Below are 23441 nucleotides of genomic sequence, written 5' to 3' on the forward strand. Positions count from 1 at the left end.
GAAATATTTTTGGAAAAAACCATTTGACATCAGAGGAAGTTATTCAAATTTTAAATGGGGCAAAAAGTTGGGAAAATTTGTACAAATTTGTTCGTTTGGCTCTAAGTTATAGAAAGAAAATACAAACAGAAAGCTTTTGATCTATCAGTTTTGATTTTTAAAATAAGAAATTCAAAGAAAAAAAAAAATGTTCTTAATATTGTAAACTATTATATTCTATTTGAAAAATTAACACAAAACGCATTGTATAAAATATTAAATTATATTCTGTCAATCTGACCGACGGTTATATACCAGGTCGTAATCGACTTGTATTTAAATATTGTATTTATAAATTTATTTTTTTTTATGCTTCAATAAAGTCTAATCTAATCTAAACTAAACTACTCGGTCCTAACGAAAAGTTAGTACCTGAGCATTTCTTCACATTTATAGAACCTGACCTAAAATCACAAAGCAGTACTAAGAATTAATACGTCTAAACTGGTCTAACTGTCATTTTGACAATATTTTGATGTTTGAAATAATTTATTTTGATATTTAAAGGAATTTAACAAAACAAATTTAGACAAAAAGTAAAAAATAATAAAAAGAATATTGAAAAAATAATAAAAAAAAATGTGGCTTAACTTAACAAGAAGCCAAGAAGCAAAAGAAATTTGATTTTTTATCAAGAACTTTCAGTCAAGAATAAATTGATGAGTGAAGAAATGTATGATTTGGTAAACAGACAATGCAGAGATACAGGTCCCCAAAAACGACAAAAGTGTCATTCAAGTACTCGAGGTATAAACGGATCTCCGACCTTTATGCAGCAAAGCCATTAGGTTGGTGTCAGTTTCAAAAAAAACATACATGTACATACTATATATTTTTATAAAAACTAAAATTTAAGAAAAACATGTCCTGTGTCTTTTTTACTACATTGCGGGCAAGTTAGGCAAGTTCGAGGTAGTCGTAGGCTTCTGCTTTTTATGTCTTATTGTTATTTATTCGTAAGTGGCTTGCAGCTCAGTCGGACGTCGAGGAATGCTAATGCAGAACGTCTACATAAAGACCATCTTTCTTGACTTGGTTGTCGATTTTGGAAAGATCGAACAAAATGGAAATATTTTGTTGGTACTTGTTCATGAAAAAGTGTTCTTTTGTCCATTGTTCCCGTTTCGGCATTGCATTTCTCACTTCAGGTGTTTATGGTAAATTAAAAAAAAAATAATTCAATAAAATTTTAATCACATGTTGAGCGAAAACCAAGAAATTAAAAAATCTGTCAGATATCTCTAAAAAAGAATGAAATCGATTGCATTTATTCAAGTACTAAGCGCTAGACTACCGATTTTGAGGTCCTAACTTATACCGAGTCCTAACTAATACTCGGTACCAGTTTGACAGTACTAGGGCTTAGGACTTTTGTGAAGAAATCACTTGGTACCGATTTGAGTACTAACGATTGGTATAATAACCAGGTCCTAGCTGATTTTGAGGAGATAGCTAGTACCGAGTCCTGACTAGTACTGGGTCCTAAATTGACAGTTCTAAGGCTTAGTACCTGAGTCAAGAAATGAGTTGATACCGATTTGAGTACTAACTTTAGGACTAGGACCAGTACTAGCGTTAGGACTCTGTGAAGAAATTGGCCGTAAGAGTAAATTTTCGGCAATTTTATTTATTTTTTTTTTAAAGAAAACCCCAATATTTCCAAAAAGTTACATCTTTGAACTCGAAAATTTTTTTGTATATAGATTTCATAAAAAACCCGTAAAATATTTTTATAATTTTAAAGAAATATTGATATTTTACAAATTCATGTGGCCTTAAATGCATATTTTCTATTTTTAAGAGCATATTTAAAGCGAATATTTTTCGTTTTTAAGTGCATGAAATCCTATCTTTATACATTACACTGTACTTTAAGGACAAGATGGTCTTAATTGGTTAGACTTAAGGCTAAACCCTAAACAAAAGCAAACGAATCACACAACGAATTGTTTGGTTATTCTTAGAACTCTTCGGAACTGTTCGATTCGAAATGCAAAACGAACAAACTTTAATTTTTTTAATTCAAATAGGTAGCACATTTTCAAGTTTATGCCTACTATCAAAACTTTTGTAAAAAAAATTTGGCATTTAAATAGAGTGATTCGAATATGTACATTGATAAATAAATATTGATTTGAAACTGAGTGAAATGAAAATTTTAAATAGTTAAGTAAATGAATGATAATGAATGAATGATAATTTCAACCTAGAGTTGTACCCTGTCCCAAAAATATATTTATCTCTAAATTTGATATTTCAACATCTCATACAGACATTTTAGATCACATTAAGTCTGTCCTTATTAAAAATAACGTTTCTAATGACCTAAACTTAGTGAAATGTAAAAACATTACTAGGTCTAATGGAAGAGTAGCATCATTTAAAGTTTCAGTTCCCGAACCTATGTTTAATTTGTTGATGCACCCTTCATCATGGCCTGATAACACATTTATTCAAGAATTTGTAAACAAAAACACACAAGGGTCAAAAATCCATTTAAATGCAGCTCCAAAAAACTAATATGCTTGTCCCTTTATTATCAAAATGTAAGGGGACTCCGCTCCAAAGCTTCTGATGTATTCTTAAAGTCGCAAGAGCTTCCTTTTGATGTTTTTGCTTTAAGCGAAACTAATTTAACTAATGATTTTAATAGTAATGAATTTTTTTCATCAGACTATAATGTTTACCGTAAAGATGGTCAGTTAGAATTAGGGAATAGGTCTGGAAGAGGGGTTCTTATTGCTGTTAACACTAGTTACGACAGTTCTCTGATTGAAATTCCTAATACCGAAAACATTGAAATGATTTGTGTAAAAATTAAACTTATGCGAAAAAACATTTATATTATGTGCTGCTATTTGCGACCTTGCAGCCCCATCGAAACTTATCAAAATCTCATTAATGCAGTTGACTTCTTGGATGACACTATTGAAGTTCATGATAACTTATTGGTCCTAGGTGATTTTAATCTTCCTAATCTGTCGTGGTCAAAGTCCGATGATGACTCACATTTTATTGCAACTAACGCAACAACCGAAAAAGAAACTTTATTCACTGATAATCTGTCTGATTGCGGCTTACTTCAGATTAGCGATATAAAAAATAACTTGAATAGGCAACTCGATCTGATCTTCTCCAATGATGCTCATAACTGCATCGTAAAGGAAAGTAACCTTATTCTCTCAACTATTGACCTGTATCATCCACCACTATGCTTAAGTTTCGCCTATGAACATTGTAACTCAGAAGTAGAGTCTGAAAAACAATATTGTTTTAATTTCCGGAAGGCTAACTTTAACAAACTGAATGAGCTTCTAAGTAATATAAATTTTGATCTTATTTTAAATAGTGTCAACGATAGTATCGATAGTTTAACCACCAATTTTTACGTAGCCATTTTCGAATGTTTTTACCAGTCAGTACCATATTCACAAAAGAAAAATATGTCTTCTTCACCCCCATGGTATTCAAAGGAGCTTCGTTCTCTACGCAACTCCCGAAACGCTCTATGGAAGAAATATTTAAGATCTAGATCAGACATGGATTTTTCTCTTTATATGGATGTAAGCAATGAATTTTCGAGCCTTTCAAAACTTCTCTACGATGACTACATCAATCAAATGCAAATTGATTTAATTTCAAACCCTAAGCGTTTTTGGCAATTTATTAATCTAAAAAGAAAGTCAGACGGTTATCCTAATACCTTAAATTATTTAAATCACTCTTCTAGTGATTCTAAAGTTATAACTAATTTATTTGCCAATTTTTTCAGTCTTGCGTTTTCTGATAGTAACTTTGTGCCTGATAGTAACTATTTCACCTACATGAATAACTGTAACCAAACATCTTTAGTATCAATTAATATTACTGTTGAAGACGTGATACAAAAAATTCATAAACTTAAGAATGATTTCTCATCGGGTCCTGATGGCTTGCCCGCGATTGTACTAAAAAATTGTGTAGCCCATTTAGCCTCACCTATTGCCACTCTGTTTCAAAAATCCATAACTCTAGGGTTTTTTCCATCAATCTGGAAGGATTCATTCATCATCCCTATTCACAAAAAGGGATGCAAAAGTGATATTGCTAACTATAGACCAATTGCCAAATTATCGTGCATCCCAAAACTTTTTGAAAGTATTATCTTCGACACACTATATTTTAATTGTAAATCATTGTTTTCAGCCAGACAACACGGTTTTCTGAAAGGCAAATCTACGACCACTAATTTAACCGAGTTTGTATCGTACACTTTGAAATCATTAGAAAATAAGAACGAAGTTGATGTCATTGCTACAGACTTTAGCAAGGCGTTTGATAGAATATCACATAAAATTATATCGTTTAAACTTAAAGCTCTAGGATTTCCTCCCGGTTTTATTCAATGGATGAATTCATACCTTTATAATCGTAAATATCAAGTACTTTTTAGATCTTCAATCTCAGATCCATTTATTGCAAAGTCGGGCGTCCCACAAGGAAGTCATTTAGGCCCCATAATTTTTATTTTGACAATCAATGACGTAGAATCAGTCATTCAGCATTGTGAAGTCTCTACGTACGCAGATGATATGAAAATCTTTAGGACAATTTCATCGTCAAACGACCCTTTGCTTTTGCAAATTGATTTAGACAATTTCTTTGTTTGGTGTCAGAAGAATAACTTAGATCTTAATGTTGAAAAATGCCAAGCAATCACATATTCCCGCAAACGACTCCGTCCTCCACCACGTGACTATTTTATCAATGAATGTATTGTTTCAAGAGTAACAACCATTAAGGATTTGGGTGTAATTTGTGATAATGAACTTAACTTCAGATCCCACTATGACAATATTATATCTAGGGCTAATTCTGCTTTAGGTTTCGTCAAGCGCTGGTCTAAAGAGTTTTCTGACCCTTACGTTACGAAATCACTTTATACCACGTTTGTGAGGCCTTTACTTGAATATGCTAGCCAAGTCTGGTCCCCTTATCACCAAGTCCACATCAAGAGAATTGAAGCAGTACAGCGTAGATTCCTCCGTTTTGCCTTAAGAGGACTTCCGTGGGTTGATAATTTCAACTTGCCCCCTTATCAAGAACGTTTGCAACTCATTAACTTACAATCTTTAGAAAAACGTCGCGAAGTTGCCGATGTTATTTTCATACACCAAGTTTTATGTAATGTAATTGAAAACTCCACCCTCCTCGAGCAAATTAGTTTTAACGTAAGTTCCTATTCTCTCAGAACGACCCCGCAATTTCATCAAGCTCTTCATAGAACTGATTATGGCAAAAATGAACCGATTACGAGAATGTTAAGGAATGTTAATAAAAATTGTAATATTTTTGATTGTAATAACAGCAAGATCACACAAAAAAACCTACTATATGGTATTTCATAGCCCTCTTGGACCTAAAGATTAGTAAAGATTAGTAAATAGTGAAATAGTAAAAGAGAAACTGAAACTGGACTTTTTATTTTTTTTTTTACTGATCTAACAAGTGCATAAGCATGCTTTTTTATTTTATTTATTGTTTTTTTTTCTACACTTTTTTAATTTTTTTACTTATTTTTAAATTTTAACTTTATTTAATACTTTATTTTAATTCTTTTTCTATATGGTTGTATGTTTCCCCATGCTCCCATATAGTTACATATTTATTTTTACATTTTGTATCTGCTTGTAATAAGCAGCCCCGTTCTTATCTCGTGTTTATTTTTTTTCTTCAAAAAACTCTAATTTAAGTGCCGATATGACTTGCCACCGCAAGTGCCATCATACTCGGTGTAAATGGACCCCAGCGCGTGCGGTATCTGGGGGGGAAAGAGGCGTGGGATAATTTAATAATGATGATGAAATGTATAGCTGCTACATAAACAAAACATTTGAATTTATTTACAAAAAATCTTTGTGTTTATTTACAAATCAAATTCCCAGAACAACTCCTGCGACTTAATTCTAAATAATTTCATTCTCTCATGCATTCTCGCTTTATTTGTTTATAATAAAAAATTCTTGCATGACGACAAACGACTGCAGTAGCAGCATCATCAAGAAATAAAAACTTACTTAGGATCCTGAATCCGAATAGTTACATCATCTATAGATCGAGTTTTAGCCCGCATCGGGGTCGAGATCACTGTCGAGCCATAAACTCGAATTGCCTCGTCCGTTTCCTCCTCAAAAGCATCATGAATCGAGAAACGTTTCTCCTTATTGCGACCCGAATTGTTATTACTGCCATTAACTAAATTTCGCGACATTTTTTCACGGTCGCTTCTTTTTAATAAAAAAAAACTTACTTAAAATAAAGAGATTCACAAAAAGACAAAATAATTTCAAATCTTTAATCAATATTGCAATAAAAAAAAAGGTAAAGCCTTCTTCAAGGCTCTTCTATAAACTTTGTGGTGGTTTGGATTTTTGTGGTGGTTTCAGAGTTTTGTTAGTCGAAGGAGGGACACAAACTTTGTCCTAATTTATAAAAAAAAAAATTATTTTCCACGATTGCAAGAATCTTCCTTATGTCGATAAATTATCATGATTTTTCATCATTTTTCGAGCCACTTTTTTTTTGGGATTTTTTTTTCTTTTTCTAGGTCTTGATCGAGTAATAAAAATGAATTTTATTTATTTTGCGATTTCTGTGGTAACACGACAGAAAAATAAAATCAAGTTTTCTTCCACCAAGAACATGCAGAAGACACGACAAATCGATTTGGCAGAGAACACACAAAAACGACGACAACGAAGAGTCGTGGGGCAAAGGCGTGTGTTGTGTGTATTATTGCTTTTTTTTTCGTTTCTTCCTATAGCAAGTGCGCTTTATTCTTTTTATTGAACAAAATTTTTATTTTAAATTTACAATTTTACAATGAATATAGATAATAAACAAAGAATGGAAAAAAAAATGTATTCCTTTTTGTGTTGGATTTTCTTTCTTTCACTGGTTTTAATCAATTTAATTTGTTGGTTGTTTTAGCTCGTTTGCTTGGGGATCGTCAACAACGGCGACCGTTTGTTCTTCGTCGGGCAGAGAGAATCTCGAAATTATATATTTTGATGAAATTTTCATGTAGAGAAGCTAGAAAGAAGAAGAAGGTGGAGTTTTTTTTCGTTTTTTTTTTTTTTGTTTTTATTTTTGGACTTCGTTCTTATTTGTCATTTTTTATTATTGTAGTAGATTAAAATGTCAAAAGGTGTAGTATGGTTGTCTCACTTTGTTTGATGTGAGAAAAAAAGGAATGGAAATATGTAAGATCTATTCACAATAGGTAGAAGTTTGTATTTTGTTTTTTATGTGGATTTAAGCGGATAACACACTTTTTTTGCATTTGCAGTCAAGATTTTTTTTTTTCAAATTGTAGGGTCGGTCAATGTGGGTAAATGTAAACAATTTCATGTCTTTTTTTTCTTTCACTTTAGATTTTAATATGTTTTCACGGAACAACTTGACAGGTATCTTAAAATGCAAATATGAAATGATGGCAATTCTTCTTTATAAATATAAACAAATATTTCCCAAATTAGCCCTGTTCCATTGGAGGTGGTAGTTTACTCTTGAGTAGAAATCTAGTACAACAACTACACATTCCTATCTCCTCGAGTAGAAGATCATGTGTTAATTCTAGTACGAGATCTACTCATGAGTAAACTACCACCTCCAATGGAACGGGGCTATTGTTGAAATTACTGTCAAATATGGCATGTTTACAAATACCCCATCATGTTTGTGTTTTTTTTTTTACAAATTCGGGGTAAATGTAAACGGTGGTTTAAAATTTAGAATTTCCTCTTTATCATATGGATAACGAGTTGAAAAACGTTCACGAAGGTATTTGACAAAAACTTTTTTAAATTCCAATAAAAGTTTTTGTTTTCTTCTTTTGCTTCTTTATATAACCACCCAATATGCATCCTGAGCAGCTCTGAACGTCATTTTACGTTAAAGACCGATTTTGCAACATCATCCACTGAAAATGATGGATGTTGGCTACTTTAAAATGTGACTCCGCGGCACTTTTTAGCAATAGTAATTGACTAAAAATAATTTATTTTTATTAAAACCAATAATTTCAGCAAAAATATGTGTTTATATTTACCCCTAGAATACGTTGTTTACATTTACCCATTATGAAAAATATTCTGGGGTAAATGTAAACACATGCAAATGGACATAAATGTTCTGTATTTTAAAATTTGTTTGTTTCATATAGAATATACATCAAAATTCAAAACTAAAAAGTATTTGCAAATTATACTGACTTAATTGAATCTGCAAAAATATTTAATTAATTTCTGAAAGACTAACGACTTGTTTGGCATTTTAAAAAATTATCTTTCACGAAAAATACGCTCGTCGAATGAATTCTCCCTTGACAGCAATGAGTTTGACGTATATGTTAAAAGATACATGCGTCCGCGATTTGTACTTATGTATGGGTCAAAGAGATTTAACTGAAGCTTGTTATGAGCCATGTTCTCATTTACCCCTGTTTACATTTACCCACATTGACCCTACGTATTTTGCTTGGCATAATTTAAAAAGATACGAAACCATTGAATTACTGAAAAAGTAATGGTATTATGAGACAATCAAAATGCGACACCATCCTTTCTATAATTATATTTCTTTTGTGGCGTTGGGGTATGAAAATTTACTTTTTGAAAAGAAATGTCAAAGGGATTTAACAAGTAGCACCATCTAGTTCTCATAATAGTAAAACTAGTAAAAATGTATGCCGACAGTGTGTAGCGGTATTTAAGTTATAGCCTGTTTTCACTACAGCCCAAATGAGGTAATTTAGCAAATTTCCAAAAAAGTGTTTTCACTACAAATTATCTCATTTGGACTGACAAGTGTCAACACTGAAGTATGAGTTTTGTTGACAGGCCTGTCATTCATATGAAAAAAAAAAATATTAAAATAAAACGGAAATCAAAATGCCAGCAAAAAATGGTAAGTTAAATAATGATCTATTAAAAATAATTGCAATACAAACAAATTGTTTTTCAGAATAAAAACTAATACGACTCCTTGGAAGTAAAATAAAAAAAGAAAACTAAAAAAAAGACTCCAGCCCAAAAACCACCACCGAAGAAACTAATCGTAGTCAGTGGGACACACATCATCGCTATTCCTGAAGTTAAAACTCGCATCAGGTAATGAAGACGAAGCTACATATAACCTATTATGCCATGCTCACCAACCAGACGACAGTACAAACAGAAGTGGGTAATGCTGTATTCGAACATTCACTGACCCAACTCAAGGATAATCTACAAACAATCACAAAGAAGCGAAAGAAACACAAGAAAAGCATACAGCAGATCTAGGTATATCACTTTTAATGAGGCGACGTTCGACGACGGCGATGACCAAGGGAAGAACGCAGCAGCAAGACATGTCCTCAAAATAATCTTTTTAAAATAATCGAGGCCCAACGAAATGTAGTATAATTTTTGACAAAATAAAATTGAAACTAATAAAAAATTAATTAAAAGAAAAGATTTTATTTTATTTTTACACGATTCTTGGTGTAGTCAGTATCCAAACAGAGCAATGGTTTCTCCTGGTTTCATATGTTGATCTAACACGCATAAAAAACCCTTGAACTGCTTGGAGCTTCGTTGATTTGTACATTGTTTTGCACGCCAAGTGCTTCAATGCTTTTGAAATAATATACTCGGTACATATGACAAATGGGAATGAATCTTCATCAATTTCAGTGGTTTGTCGTGGCGCAGTACTTGCAGCTGAGGACTGTTGTCGGCAAACAATTTTTTCAGTTTTTCGTAATGAAATATTTCTGTTTTAATTTCGCGAAAAACAAATATACACGTTTTACATCCTTGGGATGATATTGGATAGTCTCGACTCCTAGTTAATTGCTCGGTCACGTCCAGCTTTTTTAACAAAGATCTATTAAAAAAAAAAAACAAAGTCAATTCTATTCAATCATCAAATTTCTATTATTCAAAAACTTACCTCTAACATTTAATTGCTTCATAGAATGAAATAGAGGTAGAAACTAATGATGGAAATCAAAGTATTATGCTTTATAATATTTTTTTATTTATTTATTGTTTACCGACGCGAAATACACAAATTTAAATTTAATTTTACCGCTATGATTTTTTTTTTTAGATTGACGTTTCGTAAAATGCCACAATTGTGGCCTATTCACAATGAAGTTTTATGTGCGTTCAGGCGATTTGACTTAATTTCCTAGCTAATTTCGTTGAAATGAGATGATAATTATCTCATTTCAAATTTGAAATTTGTATGGGGAATTATCTCATTTCGAACCTCATTTGGCAAATTTGATCGAAATCATCTCATTTGCTCTAGTGAAAACAGGCTATTACATGTACCTTGTAAAAATAATCATAAGGCATCACGGATTCCAACAAATCTAATCTAATCTTGGAATTCATGACAACATCAGCCTGTTTCAACTACAACTAATAAGATGAGGTCGAACTATACGGCATACTTTCGTTAACGTTTTGACTTTTGATTTAATCAAAAGAAAATGATAGAGATATAAAACATCAATACGTTAAATGCCGTAGTTCAACCCATGATTTTGATAGAAATATATAAAAACTGAAATGAGTTAATAATCACAAAATGAGATAGAAAATCAAGTTACTCCATGAAAAGTCACTTCTCATCATGAAAAACTCGTTTAAGATTTGTAAGAATCAAAAAGGCAACTTTTTTCACTCCCTATTGAACCGTAAAGAAGAACCAAATAGTCGTGTTTTATTATTCATGGTGGATCTAGATCAATTATACCTACACGTGAAACAAAAATAATACTTGATCCGGTTTTCCATCGGAATCATTTTTATTGAACCAAAAATTAGTTCCTATTCTGGTCAACAGATGGCTTTTGTTTGGCACTAGGGAAAAAAATAAAAGAAATAGCATTATTTCGAGAATATACAAATTAATATCAGCGAAAAAGAGATGAATATATAAATCTGTTTCTGTTTTGATCCAGATTGTTTTATTTTATATTCATGACATTATATGGATCTTTGACTTTGGTCATAATAAAACGCCACTATTGGGAGTGTTTGTAGATTTTTAACCTAATTCCTAGTTAATTTCATGTTATTTATCTCATTTCGAGGCTATTTTGGTTAGTATCATTAAATTAACTGTTAGAAAAAGACTGGGCGATACCCAACAAACGATATCCCTTCTATAAAGCTTTACAGGAGCTACATTATCACCTGTAAAGCTTTATAGAAGCAAATTTGATAGTCGGGTATTCATAGTCATATTTTAAAAGTGTAATACTACGTTTCCACCTACCCTAAATCCGAAATTTAGCTAAGTAGATTTAGAATAAAACTCGAGGTTTGTTCTAAATGTACTCAGCTATATGTCAGATTTAGGGTAGGTGGAAACATAATATAAAGTTATTACCAAGTTTAGAAGCAGCTTATGAAAGAACTATAATTTATCTAGATTGAGTGAAATGCAGTTAAAATTATTTATAATCAAATCAGTGAAATCGTACCATAACAAAATAAATTGCAAATATCTATTGTGAATTTACCTTACAATTGTTCCGAACAAAAATGTTCCGAAAAAAGTGGTCATTCTACAAAAATTCTCACTTTCATTTCACATCTGGCAACGTCTTCTCAACAAAACATCATTTTAAATTTTCAGACGTTTGCAAAAATGGCGCGTTTAAAATAAAATCCTCCAAATTTTTCTTTTTAATTTTGTGTTTAATTTCTTCAATTTCTATTTAATAATTCTTGCACTTTTACAATTTCAATTAAATCTCTAACAAAATGTCTGATAATCGTGAACCGATTAGTGTTCGCACAACTCGATTGAATAATTTAATTTTGGGCAACTGGAAAGCATCAACAAAAAACAGTCGCGCTGTAGCAGATGCAATTTCACGAGAAGGTCTTTTGGATGCCTTTTGTTTGCTATACAACGAATGTGATAAAGATGCTCTTAAGAAAAGGGATAAAAACATTTCAGAATTTGTTGCTAAATGTAAGTTAAAATCTTTGAAATTCTACAATTTGTCTTTATTCCCACATTTTGAATGTAGATCGACCAATTGTGGATGAAACAAATGCACTTCGTGTGAGTGCAAGTGATTTCACTGTGAAAACCTTGATTGGCAAGGGTTACTTTGGTAATGTTCATCTTGCCGTTGAAAAGACTTCGGGAGATGTTTATGCGATGAAGAAGATCAAAAAATCCGTTGTGACAACATCGCAAGTGAAAGAAGAACGCGATATAATGTCTCGCAGGAGTTCCGAATGGATAACAAATCTTCAATATGCTTTTCAGGTAAATTTAAAAAAATTGAATAATTAGTTCTTTAAATAAATAATAGATAAAGAGAATATTTTGTTATACTCATATAAATGCTGTTAATTTAACAAATAGTACAGTCAAATAAGGGGAAAAAAAGGGTAAACCTAGGAATGAATGCTAATAGAATTTTTTTGCTCAATACCTTCGTTTTGACATTCTATAACTTACCTAGTCTAGGAAAAATTTTAACTTGTGTTTGTTTTTGTCCCAATGCATCGTTGGTTTCAGTCTAATTCAAATTCTTCTTTTATTTTCCACATTTTTTCCGCGCCTAAAGATTTTTCACGACCCGTTTTCATCCTTACAGGTTATGCACAATCAGATTTATTGACAGACACAATTTTGAGTCCAACAGACCCATGCAACTCATCATTTATTAACATTTTTGCTTTTGAACCTATTCAGATGAGCTAAAAAATATGCTTGATTTTATGACTAGATTTGGTCTAGCTACCGTGTGAGAAGAACGGTAGGCCCCAAGACAATTTTTTTTCTCCTAAACTAAGCGTATAAAGATGTTCTCTCGTTACATACATAAAAAAGATGTGCCATTGCATTAAATACCAAGACAGGCCAAATGTAAAATGAACTAAAATGTGAATCTATTCAGATGAGCGGCAGTGTATATACAATTTTTGAATTGAATATGCCTTTGCCTATTCTGTTTTTTTTTATTTAACTAATGAAATTTATTTAATATGTCATATTTATAAAAATGAATTAAAAAAATCATGAGGTCAAAAAAAAAAACAAAAACAGAATTACAAAAATAAATTTAATCCTGTAAAGAATCTTAATAAATAAATCGTTAAAAATGAATATGAACTAGCGTGTTGTGTCTTTGACTTTCTGGAATTGATCGATAATATTGAACACGGCCCTTGCATGGGCTTATGTTAAAATAGCATGACGCATGAGTGAATTGTCGAACATATACAATTGTTATGGGATAGCCATAATGCTCATATGTGCGCTTCGTTGTGACAGAAGGCTATGCGCGCGTATACAATGAAAAAAACATACATACATCTATGAAAAAATGCTAATGTTTAAGAAAGGGGGAAATTTTACGACATGCACTAAAAAACATCGACACCAGTACTGTTCGTGATATTTTAATTGAATAATTATTAAGCAATTTCATCAAAGAATATGCCAACCCTTCTACAAACGTACCACCCATGTAAGCGATAACTGATAACTTTTTCTTTATTCGAAAGTAACGTTGTTAAGTTTCCCAACTCCTTTTTCCTTTTATGTTTTTTTTCAATAAAGAATTGACAATTTTTATGCTATAACCATTCATTACAGCTATTCTATATAACTCTCAACTCTTTTTTACCATAAGGTTTAAAAATGGAAGACATAAATTCAAGTTATTTGAACGATCTTAATTACCTACATTTTTGAAACCATTAACAAATAAAGACATATTTGAGACAAAACGCATTTATTCATTGATCTTATTTTGTATTAAAACCAAATTAAACAAAAATTCATACATTGTTATTTGATATTAAAAAAAAAATTACTTTAATTTTTTTAAATTTAATAAATTGTATAAATTGATTTTTGTGTAAATTTAAATTTAAAATAATATTTTTTAATTTGCTTTAAACCTGAAGATGAGAAGAATTATCGAAAAAGTTTGTTAAATAAACAACATTTATATAAGTATAAGAAAATATTCTTTATCTATTATTTATTTAAGTTTAACAAAAAATTATATTGAATTCGCTTCTAATTACCCCATTAATCTCTTAGGACAATGAATATCTCTATTTGGTTATGGAGTATTTGCCGGGTGGAGATTTGCTCAGTTTGATGAGTCGCAACGGACCATTTGATGAAGATTTGGCTCGATTCTATTTGGCAGAGTTAACTTTAGCCATACATGCTCTTCATTCAATGGGATATGTCCATAGAGATATTAAACCTGAGAATATCCTGATAGATCGTTTTGGTCACATTAAATTGGCTGATTTTGGAAATGCTGCTGCTTTAAATCGAGATGGAAATGTTTTTAGTTCTTCACCAGTTGGTACACCGGATTACATTGCTCCGGAACTGTTGGAGACGATTTCTACATGCAGACTGACCAAGTCTTTACATAGCGTAAGTTAATTGTACCTTTCAATTTTTTTTTTGTTTTTTGAATTTCTAGTAAATCAATTATATGCAACAGATAAACAGGTAAGTAAAGAAAAAAAGTCGAATGCAATAAGGGTGGATTAATGAGTAACTATCAACGAATAACATGACAAATCCCCAACAAAAAACAATAACAATAAATGGTTCTTCTCAAATAAGAAATTCTTAATGACAGGGAAATATGATTTATTTTTCATAAATGGTTTTTTAAAAGAAAATTTCTCGGTTCTCGTTGATCGTCAAGAGCTAATTTTTTTTTTCAAAATTGTATAGAATATAATTATGATAATTTTTTTACTCGAAGCTGAACATAACTTGAGATTTTTTATCTTCAACTTTCGAATTTGATTTTCTTGACTTCAAGTTGATGGGTTCAAATTTCGATTTTCAACTCCAGAGTTGATCGAAAAAATATGGCAGACAGAATCACTTATTGTGCATCAGATTTGCAAAAAAAAATCAATTTTGACATAAGTGGATTTATGCTGTCATGCGTTTAGTTCACAGATTTTAGAAAAACACCATGACAAAAATTCATATGGGTTGACACTGGTATATTTTTTTTTTTTTGCTATTGTAATTTTCAAATTTGAGCCTTACACAAAAAGATATTGTAATTTGAACACAACAAAAAGGGTTTTTTTTGTCAAAACAACAAAAATTATCATATTTACTCGAATAACAGATATTTTGTTGTGTGTTTACTTTTTTTTTCGGAAAACTGCGGTCGAATTACGGTGTACGTTCGTCCCTATCTTTTTCTACTGATTAAATAGAGACATAAATATTCAAAATGTTAACGTATGATCGTAATCGTGTGCCGTGATTCGACCCCTGTTTTGTTGAATTTAAATTATAATATGTGTCGTTCTAAGTTCAACTTTGAAAACTTTTATATTTTTTTCTTGAAAAATACATTAATAAAGGTACGAAGGTACAAATTTAACCTGCTCCCAGAACAGGATAAATTTTTGACGGGTGAACATTTATTATTTCAACTCAATAGACACTATTTCACGGGCTAAATATTTAACCCAATTAAACACGACTTAAGTTGGCATATATCGTTTGGAACATTATTTTAAAAACAAATTTTATATATATATATTTTTTTTTTTTTTTGCTTATTGAAAATTAATATTTTTTCGTGCATTTTTTACATTAACAGCTTTGATATTCTAATCAAATTAAAAAAATCAAATTCAAGTATTTTCTTACATTGTATTAATTCAAAAAATCAAAGTTAAACCAAAAAAAAATTTCAAAACCAACATAAAACAATTATATAATTTCAATTCACCTTTATAATAGATTCATTTTATTAGTAAACTATAGTTAATAAATTTGTGTAAAGCGTTTAATATTATGTAGTAGTTAGTTAACCACTTTCGAAAAATGCGGTTGATTTGAAATATTTTTTGAATTCCAACTACTTTTGATGTTCGTTTTACAAAAATTCTCAAATCTACATACATATGTATATGTAAATGAAAACAATATTAAAATATTGCAGTTGACGGTTTTAAAACGGGATCAATTGATTCTATTGGGATATTCTTACAGACTCTTATTTGAATAAACTGAGTTTCCACTTTTAAATTTAATAATTTCGCATACAGAAAGAAGGAAGTTTCTTTTTAAATACAATTTTGAATTTTGTAAACGAAGTTAATAGACAGTAACTACACTTAAAACGTAACACAAAAGCACTTACGTAATAAAAATATATAAAACTAGTTTTTAATAGAATAAAAGAAGGAAAATTTAATTTCCCCAATAAATCAACTAAAAGTCTACGATAAAGACATCTTGACTAATGCCGTGGTGTGGTAATTATAAACAACAACTGTGTGTTCAGCTGTCTTCAGTAGGAATGTAGTATCTATAGTTTATGTACATAATTTTGATCAAGTTTTGGATCCAAACAATGTTCGAAGTTAATTTCAGACGCGCTTATGTATTTTCCGCTTTAAATTTTAATAAACATTTTATTTTTATTTTTTTTCTAATTTGTATCAAAAACATAATTGAATTTTTGAATTTGTTTCGATTTTAGGTAAGTTGTGATTTCTGGTCCATGGGAATTATTGGTTACGAGCTTATTTGCGAAGTTACACCATTTCATGAAGATAATGTTCACGAGACTTATTCCAAAATCCTAACCCACTGCGAAGAAAGTCATTCAAAAGAAATCATATCATTCCCGAGTGACTTAAAAATCAGCACCAACTTTAAAAATCTCATTCTCTCATTAGTTACAAATCCCTCCAATCGAATTGACTACACTCAAATCCGAAAACATCCATATTTCGAGAATATCAAATGGGATTCCTTGCGTCATCAAGTTCCACCTCATATACCAAATGTTAATGGCGAAGATGATACATCGAATTTCGATGATATCGAACGATACAAAGATCGCCTTAGTACTTATTCGAAGAGACCTGTCACAACTAATGTAAAAACAAACGAATTCTCTGGTAAAGATCTGCCATTCTTGGGTTATAGTTTCATTCATATGGAAAGGCATGACGAAGTCGATAACTTATCGAAGATCAACGACGATGCTAGAATAACAAAACTAACTTTAAAACTTAAAGAACTCCAAATAAAAATTAAAGACCAAATGGAAGAGATTAACTCTTTGAAGCAAGGTCTTCTCAAAGCCGAACAAATTGCCAAACACTCTGATTCTCAAGGAAAGATTCTAAATGAAGCTAAAGATGAAATTACAAAAATGAAGAATCGTTTAAAGGAAAAAACCATGGAATTGGCTGCCTGTAAAACACAAATGAAAACTCTGCAAAGTACAGTTAAAATCGAAGAAGAAATGTGGCAAAAGAAGGAAGCTACCATAACCGAGTTACTTCGATTGAATCGACAAAAATACGAAGAGGCAAAGATTCAATCAGAACAACGATATGAGAAACAAATTGCTGAAAAGAAGAATGAAATAGTCAGTGTTCTATCGAAGTTGGATGCTCGTGATAATGAATTAATGGCCAAAGTAGAAGAGTGTCAACATTTGCAAGAAAAAATGGCAAACTATAAGAAAATGCTTGACACAATCAAAGAGCAAGCTCTGTCTGATCAAGAGGAATTTGAAAAGAATAAAAAAACACTCACAGATACTTATGAACAGAAGATGATAGAATTCAGAGCTATGCTCCGTCAGGAAAAGGATAACAAGTCCCGACTTACTATGGAACTCCGTGATGTTCGCAGTGAACTTAATGACAGTATTTGCTCCTCACGAAGCAACCAGGAAGTGAAGATAGCCGCTGACAGAAATATTGATGAAATGAAACGTCGATTGAATCGTGAAATTGAGGCAAATAACAATCTTCGTTCCGAAAATGCTCGTATCCAGAAGGAGAGTGCTGAGAAGGAAAAAGCAGTCGTGGAGCTCAAGCAAGCCGTTGAGAAACTTGAACGTGAGTTGCAAGTTTCCGAATGTAGTAGAAGTTTGACCCAAGCTCAAAAAGATTCTGAAAGTAAAGCTTCCTCACCCTATCAAACGGCCCATGGCAGTCTCACCGATTTGCGTGCCATTGAAGAGCAACTCCGATCAGATTTGCAGGTTGCCAAAGAGAATGAAGACACTCAACGCCAAAGGGCTGACAATTTACAAGAAGTTGTTGAGAAGCTTGAAGAAATGGTTGCCAAATTCAGTGAACAACCAAAAAGCGTTGGTGATATGCTCGAGAAGCAAAATGAAAAATTGGAAGATAAGTTGGCTGCAGCCCGAGAACAGATGATTGTGGAACGTCAATCGGCAAGAACAGCCAATTTGAATTTGTGGAAGGTCGAGAAGCAACTGGAAGATGTTTTACATGAAAAGAAATTGACTCAACGAAGAATGGAACTCACGGAAGAGAAAATGAAGAAGATTGTCGGAGAAAAGGACAATATGGAGAGAAAAATGAATGACGCTTTGGCAGAAGTTAAACATAAAGAAACTCGAATTAATGAGTTGAAGGATGAAATTGGTAGTTTGAAGCGAGAAATTCAAAAGGAGCATAAAATGTGGGAGAAGGCCGAACAGGAAAGAATGAAGGAGAAATCAGAGGTAAAATTTTATTTTATTCTTTTTTCCAAACTTAACTTAACTTGCCTTTTTTTCTCAGGTTGTCGAGCAAATATCGAACGTTCATCGTTTGGAAGAACGTGTTTCTGAGCTTCGTCAGAAACTCTTACAAACACAACAGAAACATGACTTCCTCAGTTTGGAAAATAAGAAACTCCTCCGTGAAGTGAACGAAGAACGAGAAAAATCATCAAATGCTATCGATTCAGCATCTGAAATTCAAATCAAATTAAAGAATCTTGAAGATAACTACGAACGATTGAAATACGCCTGCACCATAACCGATAATCAATTGACCGAAGTCGAGGCAATGTTGGAAGCCGAACAAAAACGCAATCAATCAAATCAAGAAAAGATTGATGCTCTCTACAAGAGTGTTCGTGAAAAAGACGAGACCATTACTAAATTGAGAAAAACTATCCACGAAGAACATGCCAATAAGCTGGGAGCTGAAGGTCGTATTAATCATTTGGTTGGCGAGTCTGACGATTTAAGATTGAATTTGGAACAAGTTCAAAAGAAACTAATTGCCCAACAAAATCAATTGATTGAACAGACAAATCAATTGTTTGAAACTCAAGAAAAAGTTGAAGTTCTATCAACTGATTCGAATAATTTGCAAATTCTGAATGAAAACTATGATAAAGAGATTCAAATTTTGAAGGAAGAGAATGCTAGAATTCTAACTGAGCTCTTTAGATCCAAAGAAGATTGTCATCGAATTCAAAATGAATTGAAGGAAGCTCACAATGAAGTGTCTGAGTTAAGACAAGAAATTGAAGAACTTAATGGAACACTTGCCGAACGACAGAATTACTATGTACAGCGAGATATCAAAAGTGAGGCGACTTTGGGACAACACAAAAAACTAATCGACTATTTGCAACTTAAAGTTGAAGATTTGTTGCAGAAAAAGAAGAAGACACTAGCTGATAAGATCTTTGGTACAAGTACCACATCTGGGAAAAAAGAAAACATCTCTCCAAATGCTGTGGAGGCATCGATTCTATATAGAACTTTGCAAGAAGAGTTGAAGCGAGAGAAACAGAAATCTAAATCATTGCAAGAACAAATTAATAAAATAACTAACGGAGGAAGTGGAACACCAACGAAGAACAAGTCGCCACTCAAAGAGAAGACAGACAAATCAGAAAACGCATCTGTTAAGCGAGTGAGCACTGGAAAACGCAGGACATATCAAACTCATCGATTTGAGTTGAGTCTTCAGGAGACAAATGGCACAAATGGAGATTGTATTGCTTGCAAGGAACCTATCATGGCTGGTTCTCCTTACTGGAAATGCAAAGAATGTAAAGGAGCAACTCATAGAAAGTGCAGGAGTGACGTAAGCACTTCATGCGATGGCATTGAATCATCTGTTGTACCAGCAGAAAAAGACGCAGATAATGAAAAAATTGAAAACACTGATTCTCTATCGTTGGCTAGTAAATTTTCTTATGAACCCACTGCTCCTGAGCAAAGTGAATCGAATTTTTCAACTGGTTATGGAGGAACTTTGATTTTGAATGGAACATTCCATACTCCAGCTTTGGAGGTTAATTGTGCCTTTGAAATGATTGATAATGTACTTCTTCTAGGATGCAGTAATGGATTGTTTACATATCACATCGATTCGAAGAATTTAGTTCATATAGGTGGAATTGATAGTGTCAACTGTATTGCCATTACAACTAGCCTAGCTAAAGCTATTCTTGTTGGTTCTGGAGGAGAATATCTCTATCAATGTGATTTGCGACACTTGCAAACCCGATCTCAGTCGAATGCTTGCATGAAACCAGTCTTGGAATCGTCTGTTCTTGATCTCCCATTTGCTAATCGTGCTGCAAATGAAAAGTGGCAATTGGTGAAGATCTCTGGTGAAGCAGAAAATCCTGTAGAGACTGTAGCTGTTGCTGCAACTTCAACACGCATTGTGATTCTCAAATATGATCTGAAGATGCAGAAGTTTAAGCCTGTAAGGGCTTTGGATACGGCCACTTCGGTGTCGTCGATTTTATTCACACGACATACTGCCATTGTAAGTTCGGATAAGTTTTTCGAAATCGACTTTGGTACTTACACAGCCGAAGAGTTTGTTGATCTCTCCGATCAGACTCTCAGTCATACCCGCTCTTGTCAGCCAGTTGTTGCCATTCGTGTGAGTCAACAAGAATTTCTACTATGTTTTATGGAATGTGGAGTTTTTGTCGATGAATATGGCTGTCGATCTCGCCCATACGATGTCAATTGGGAATACACACCAACTGGTTTTATGTACCGGGCGCCATTTTTGTATATTTCACATTTCCAAACTGTTCAGATTCTTCGTTTGCATCGATCATACACAAATGAGATTGGTGATCGAGAACAAGACACAACTGATGAGGAAGCTGGACCTCCATTCCAACGAACATATTTGACACTCTACATGCCAACTCTTGTAGCTGAGAGTGAAAAATATAATGCATATGTTGTTGCAATAGATAAACAATCGGGACATCAAGAAGTCCATCATTTGGATGCAGTTAAGGCATTCAAGGAAAATTTGAATGTTTCTATTGAAACAATATCATCGTTAGCTACATGTGTTACACTTGGATCAATGGCTACAACTGTGGATTCGTTTTAAAAAAAGTTTATATTCTATACAAAATGTATGTTTTTCTGTGTACTTAGATTACTCTTTTTCTTTTTTTATTTATATTTTATGTATTTGATTTTCATTTTTAACATAATTGTTAGAATAATAATTTTATTTATCTTAAAGTCCACTAAATTTCATAGATTACTATGTTTACGTTGGATATTAATGATTTTCTTTGATGTACTATATTCTATGAATTTGAATTTAATTACACGCGTGTGTGTAATATGTTTATATGAATTGTCATTTCTTATTGTAATTCTTTAATGGTTATATATTAATAACATATAATATTAATAAAGAGAAATTTTATATATTAACTTAGATTGTTATGTATTTTATATTAGAAAATCTTTCTTTATTCGGCGATGTTATGACCTCAATATCGAAGGGATCGTAACTCCTACATAATTGGTTCACACTAGTGATCCGATTGTTTGGTTCGTTTGATTTATATATATATTTTTTTTTTTTTTTTTCAAAAACCAAAACAATTACCTAAAGCTCGAGCACACTACAGACTTTCTATTGGCCAATTAAATTGTCAGGTTGGAAGTGAGTGCGCACTAAACTGATAGTTGGTCGACTTTTCTCAAATGATTTGCTTGCAAGTACTGAATTATGCAAAAAGAAAAAAAAAAGATTGTCACATAATGTCATCTTTTTATTAGAAAAAAAAAATGGATAAAGGTTTAAATAAGAACTTTGTATTCCCCCCTGAATCCCCCAATATCAAAACTCGACCGTCACTTCTCCGACTATTCGGTTCGTTATGGACCTTTATCACGAGCCAAATGTACTTCTTATTGTAATTTTTTCAATCAATATTTTTCTTCAAACTTAGAATTTTTTCAATCTTGTTTTAAAAAAAAGTAAATATTTGAAAAAGTACTGTATTCTAAATTCGTTCGTAGTCCATTTTACCAAAATTCATGGTGGGTATTAATGAACTTTTATATGCGAGTGCAATATGGACCATGCAAATCAAAGGAACGAAATATGGTTATAAGGAGGAGGAACAAATCGGAACAGCAAAAAAATACACGAAATCGAAAATTAATGAAAATAAATAAAAAATAATAGAACTTGTGTAATTCCATGCAATTGACTTAATTTTCTACAATTTACGCAAAAGTATGAACCAATTTATTGGTAAAAATTCCAGTGTTTGAAACTAGACTTAAAGAAAAATAACAAAGTCTTCATCCATAAAAAATAAAAAGAGCTATCAAGTGATGGATCTTATAATAAGTGTAGGTACCAAGCCCCAATTTCATTTTACACATATCGCCTGCGGAAAGCAAAATTGTTCCAAGGCCACAGGATTTGTTAAGGACTTAGTACAATTTTAAAGTGGAGTAGAGTCCAAATCGTCTCTTATAAATCCAACTTAATCAATGGATAATAGCCGTGTTTTCGTGGGGAGTCTTCTAGTCTAGTCAGTAAATTTCTAACACAGAGGGTCGTATACAATAAAAATGAGCTTAATCTCTTATTTCACTTTTCAGTAGGTACATTTTCTTGAAATCTATCTCTTTACTTGAGAAAGATCTCAAGAAAATGTACTGAAAGTGAGATAGAGCTTAAACTCATTCTGGAACATGTAAAGCCTGGTACGCTGTTCGCGCTAAATTTTAGCCGAGATAAAATTCCCATACAAGTTATCGATAATTTGTATGGGATCAATTTTAGCTGCTTTCTATCGGGATCAATTTCATCGAACCCAAAATTAGTTCCTTTTCTGATAAGTAGATGGCTTTTGTACGTGGGTAGAGAGACAAATAAGAGATGGAGCATGAATTCGATAAGAAAAAAAAAGAGATGATATACAAACCGTCATTCATATTGGTCCAGATCGTTTTATTTTATAATATTGATCCATATGGATGATATTGTTCATAATAAAACGCAGCTATTGAAACAATTTAAAGCTAAAGAACATCCATACATTTTGCTTAACTTAACAGCCCTATTCTGGCAAACTTCACAAGTTATGAGAACCTCACAAGGCGAGCTGAATTTGATTTTGTGAGGTATTCGCGTCACAAAAACTTACGAGTTTGTGATCTGCTCTGAAGGAGGTCACAAGTCACAACTCACAAAAATTTTAACGTCAAATAAATGACATTTGATTCTAATGATTAGAAAGTCAAGGTTTGCTTGGTTTTCAAA

The 23441-nt window shown here is 32.2% G+C and overlaps 2 protein-coding genes across 2 annotated transcripts in view; one reads left to right on the forward strand and one right to left on the reverse strand.

Moving 5' to 3' along the window:
• Positions 1-7154, reverse strand: part of LOC129908132 (uncharacterized) — a 30628-nt gene extending 23474 nt beyond the window's left edge. The window contains exon 1 of the mRNA XM_055984452.1: positions 6096-7154. Coding sequence (XP_055840427.1) covers positions 6096-6289 — 194 coding nt within the window. The 5' untranslated portion in view covers positions 6290-7154. The remainder of the gene's footprint in view (positions 1-6095) is intronic.
• Positions 7155-11679: 4525 nt separating this feature from the next.
• LOC129908141 (citron Rho-interacting kinase) lies at positions 11680-21589 on the forward strand. The gene is made up of 5 exons (XM_055984461.1): positions 11680-12057; positions 12116-12360; positions 14152-14502; positions 16595-18607; positions 18666-21589. Exons 1-5 carry the CDS (start codon positions 11844-11846, stop codon positions 21252-21254), a joined length of 5412 nt encoding a protein of 1803 aa, XP_055840436.1. The 5' UTR covers positions 11680-11843; the 3' UTR covers positions 21255-21589.
• Positions 21590-23441: the final 1852 nt, after the last annotated feature.

This window comes from Episyrphus balteatus, chromosome 2, assembly GCF_945859705.1.
Source record: "Episyrphus balteatus chromosome 2, idEpiBalt1.1, whole genome shotgun sequence".
Taxonomy (NCBI): Eukaryota; Metazoa; Arthropoda; class Insecta; order Diptera; family Syrphidae; genus Episyrphus; species Episyrphus balteatus.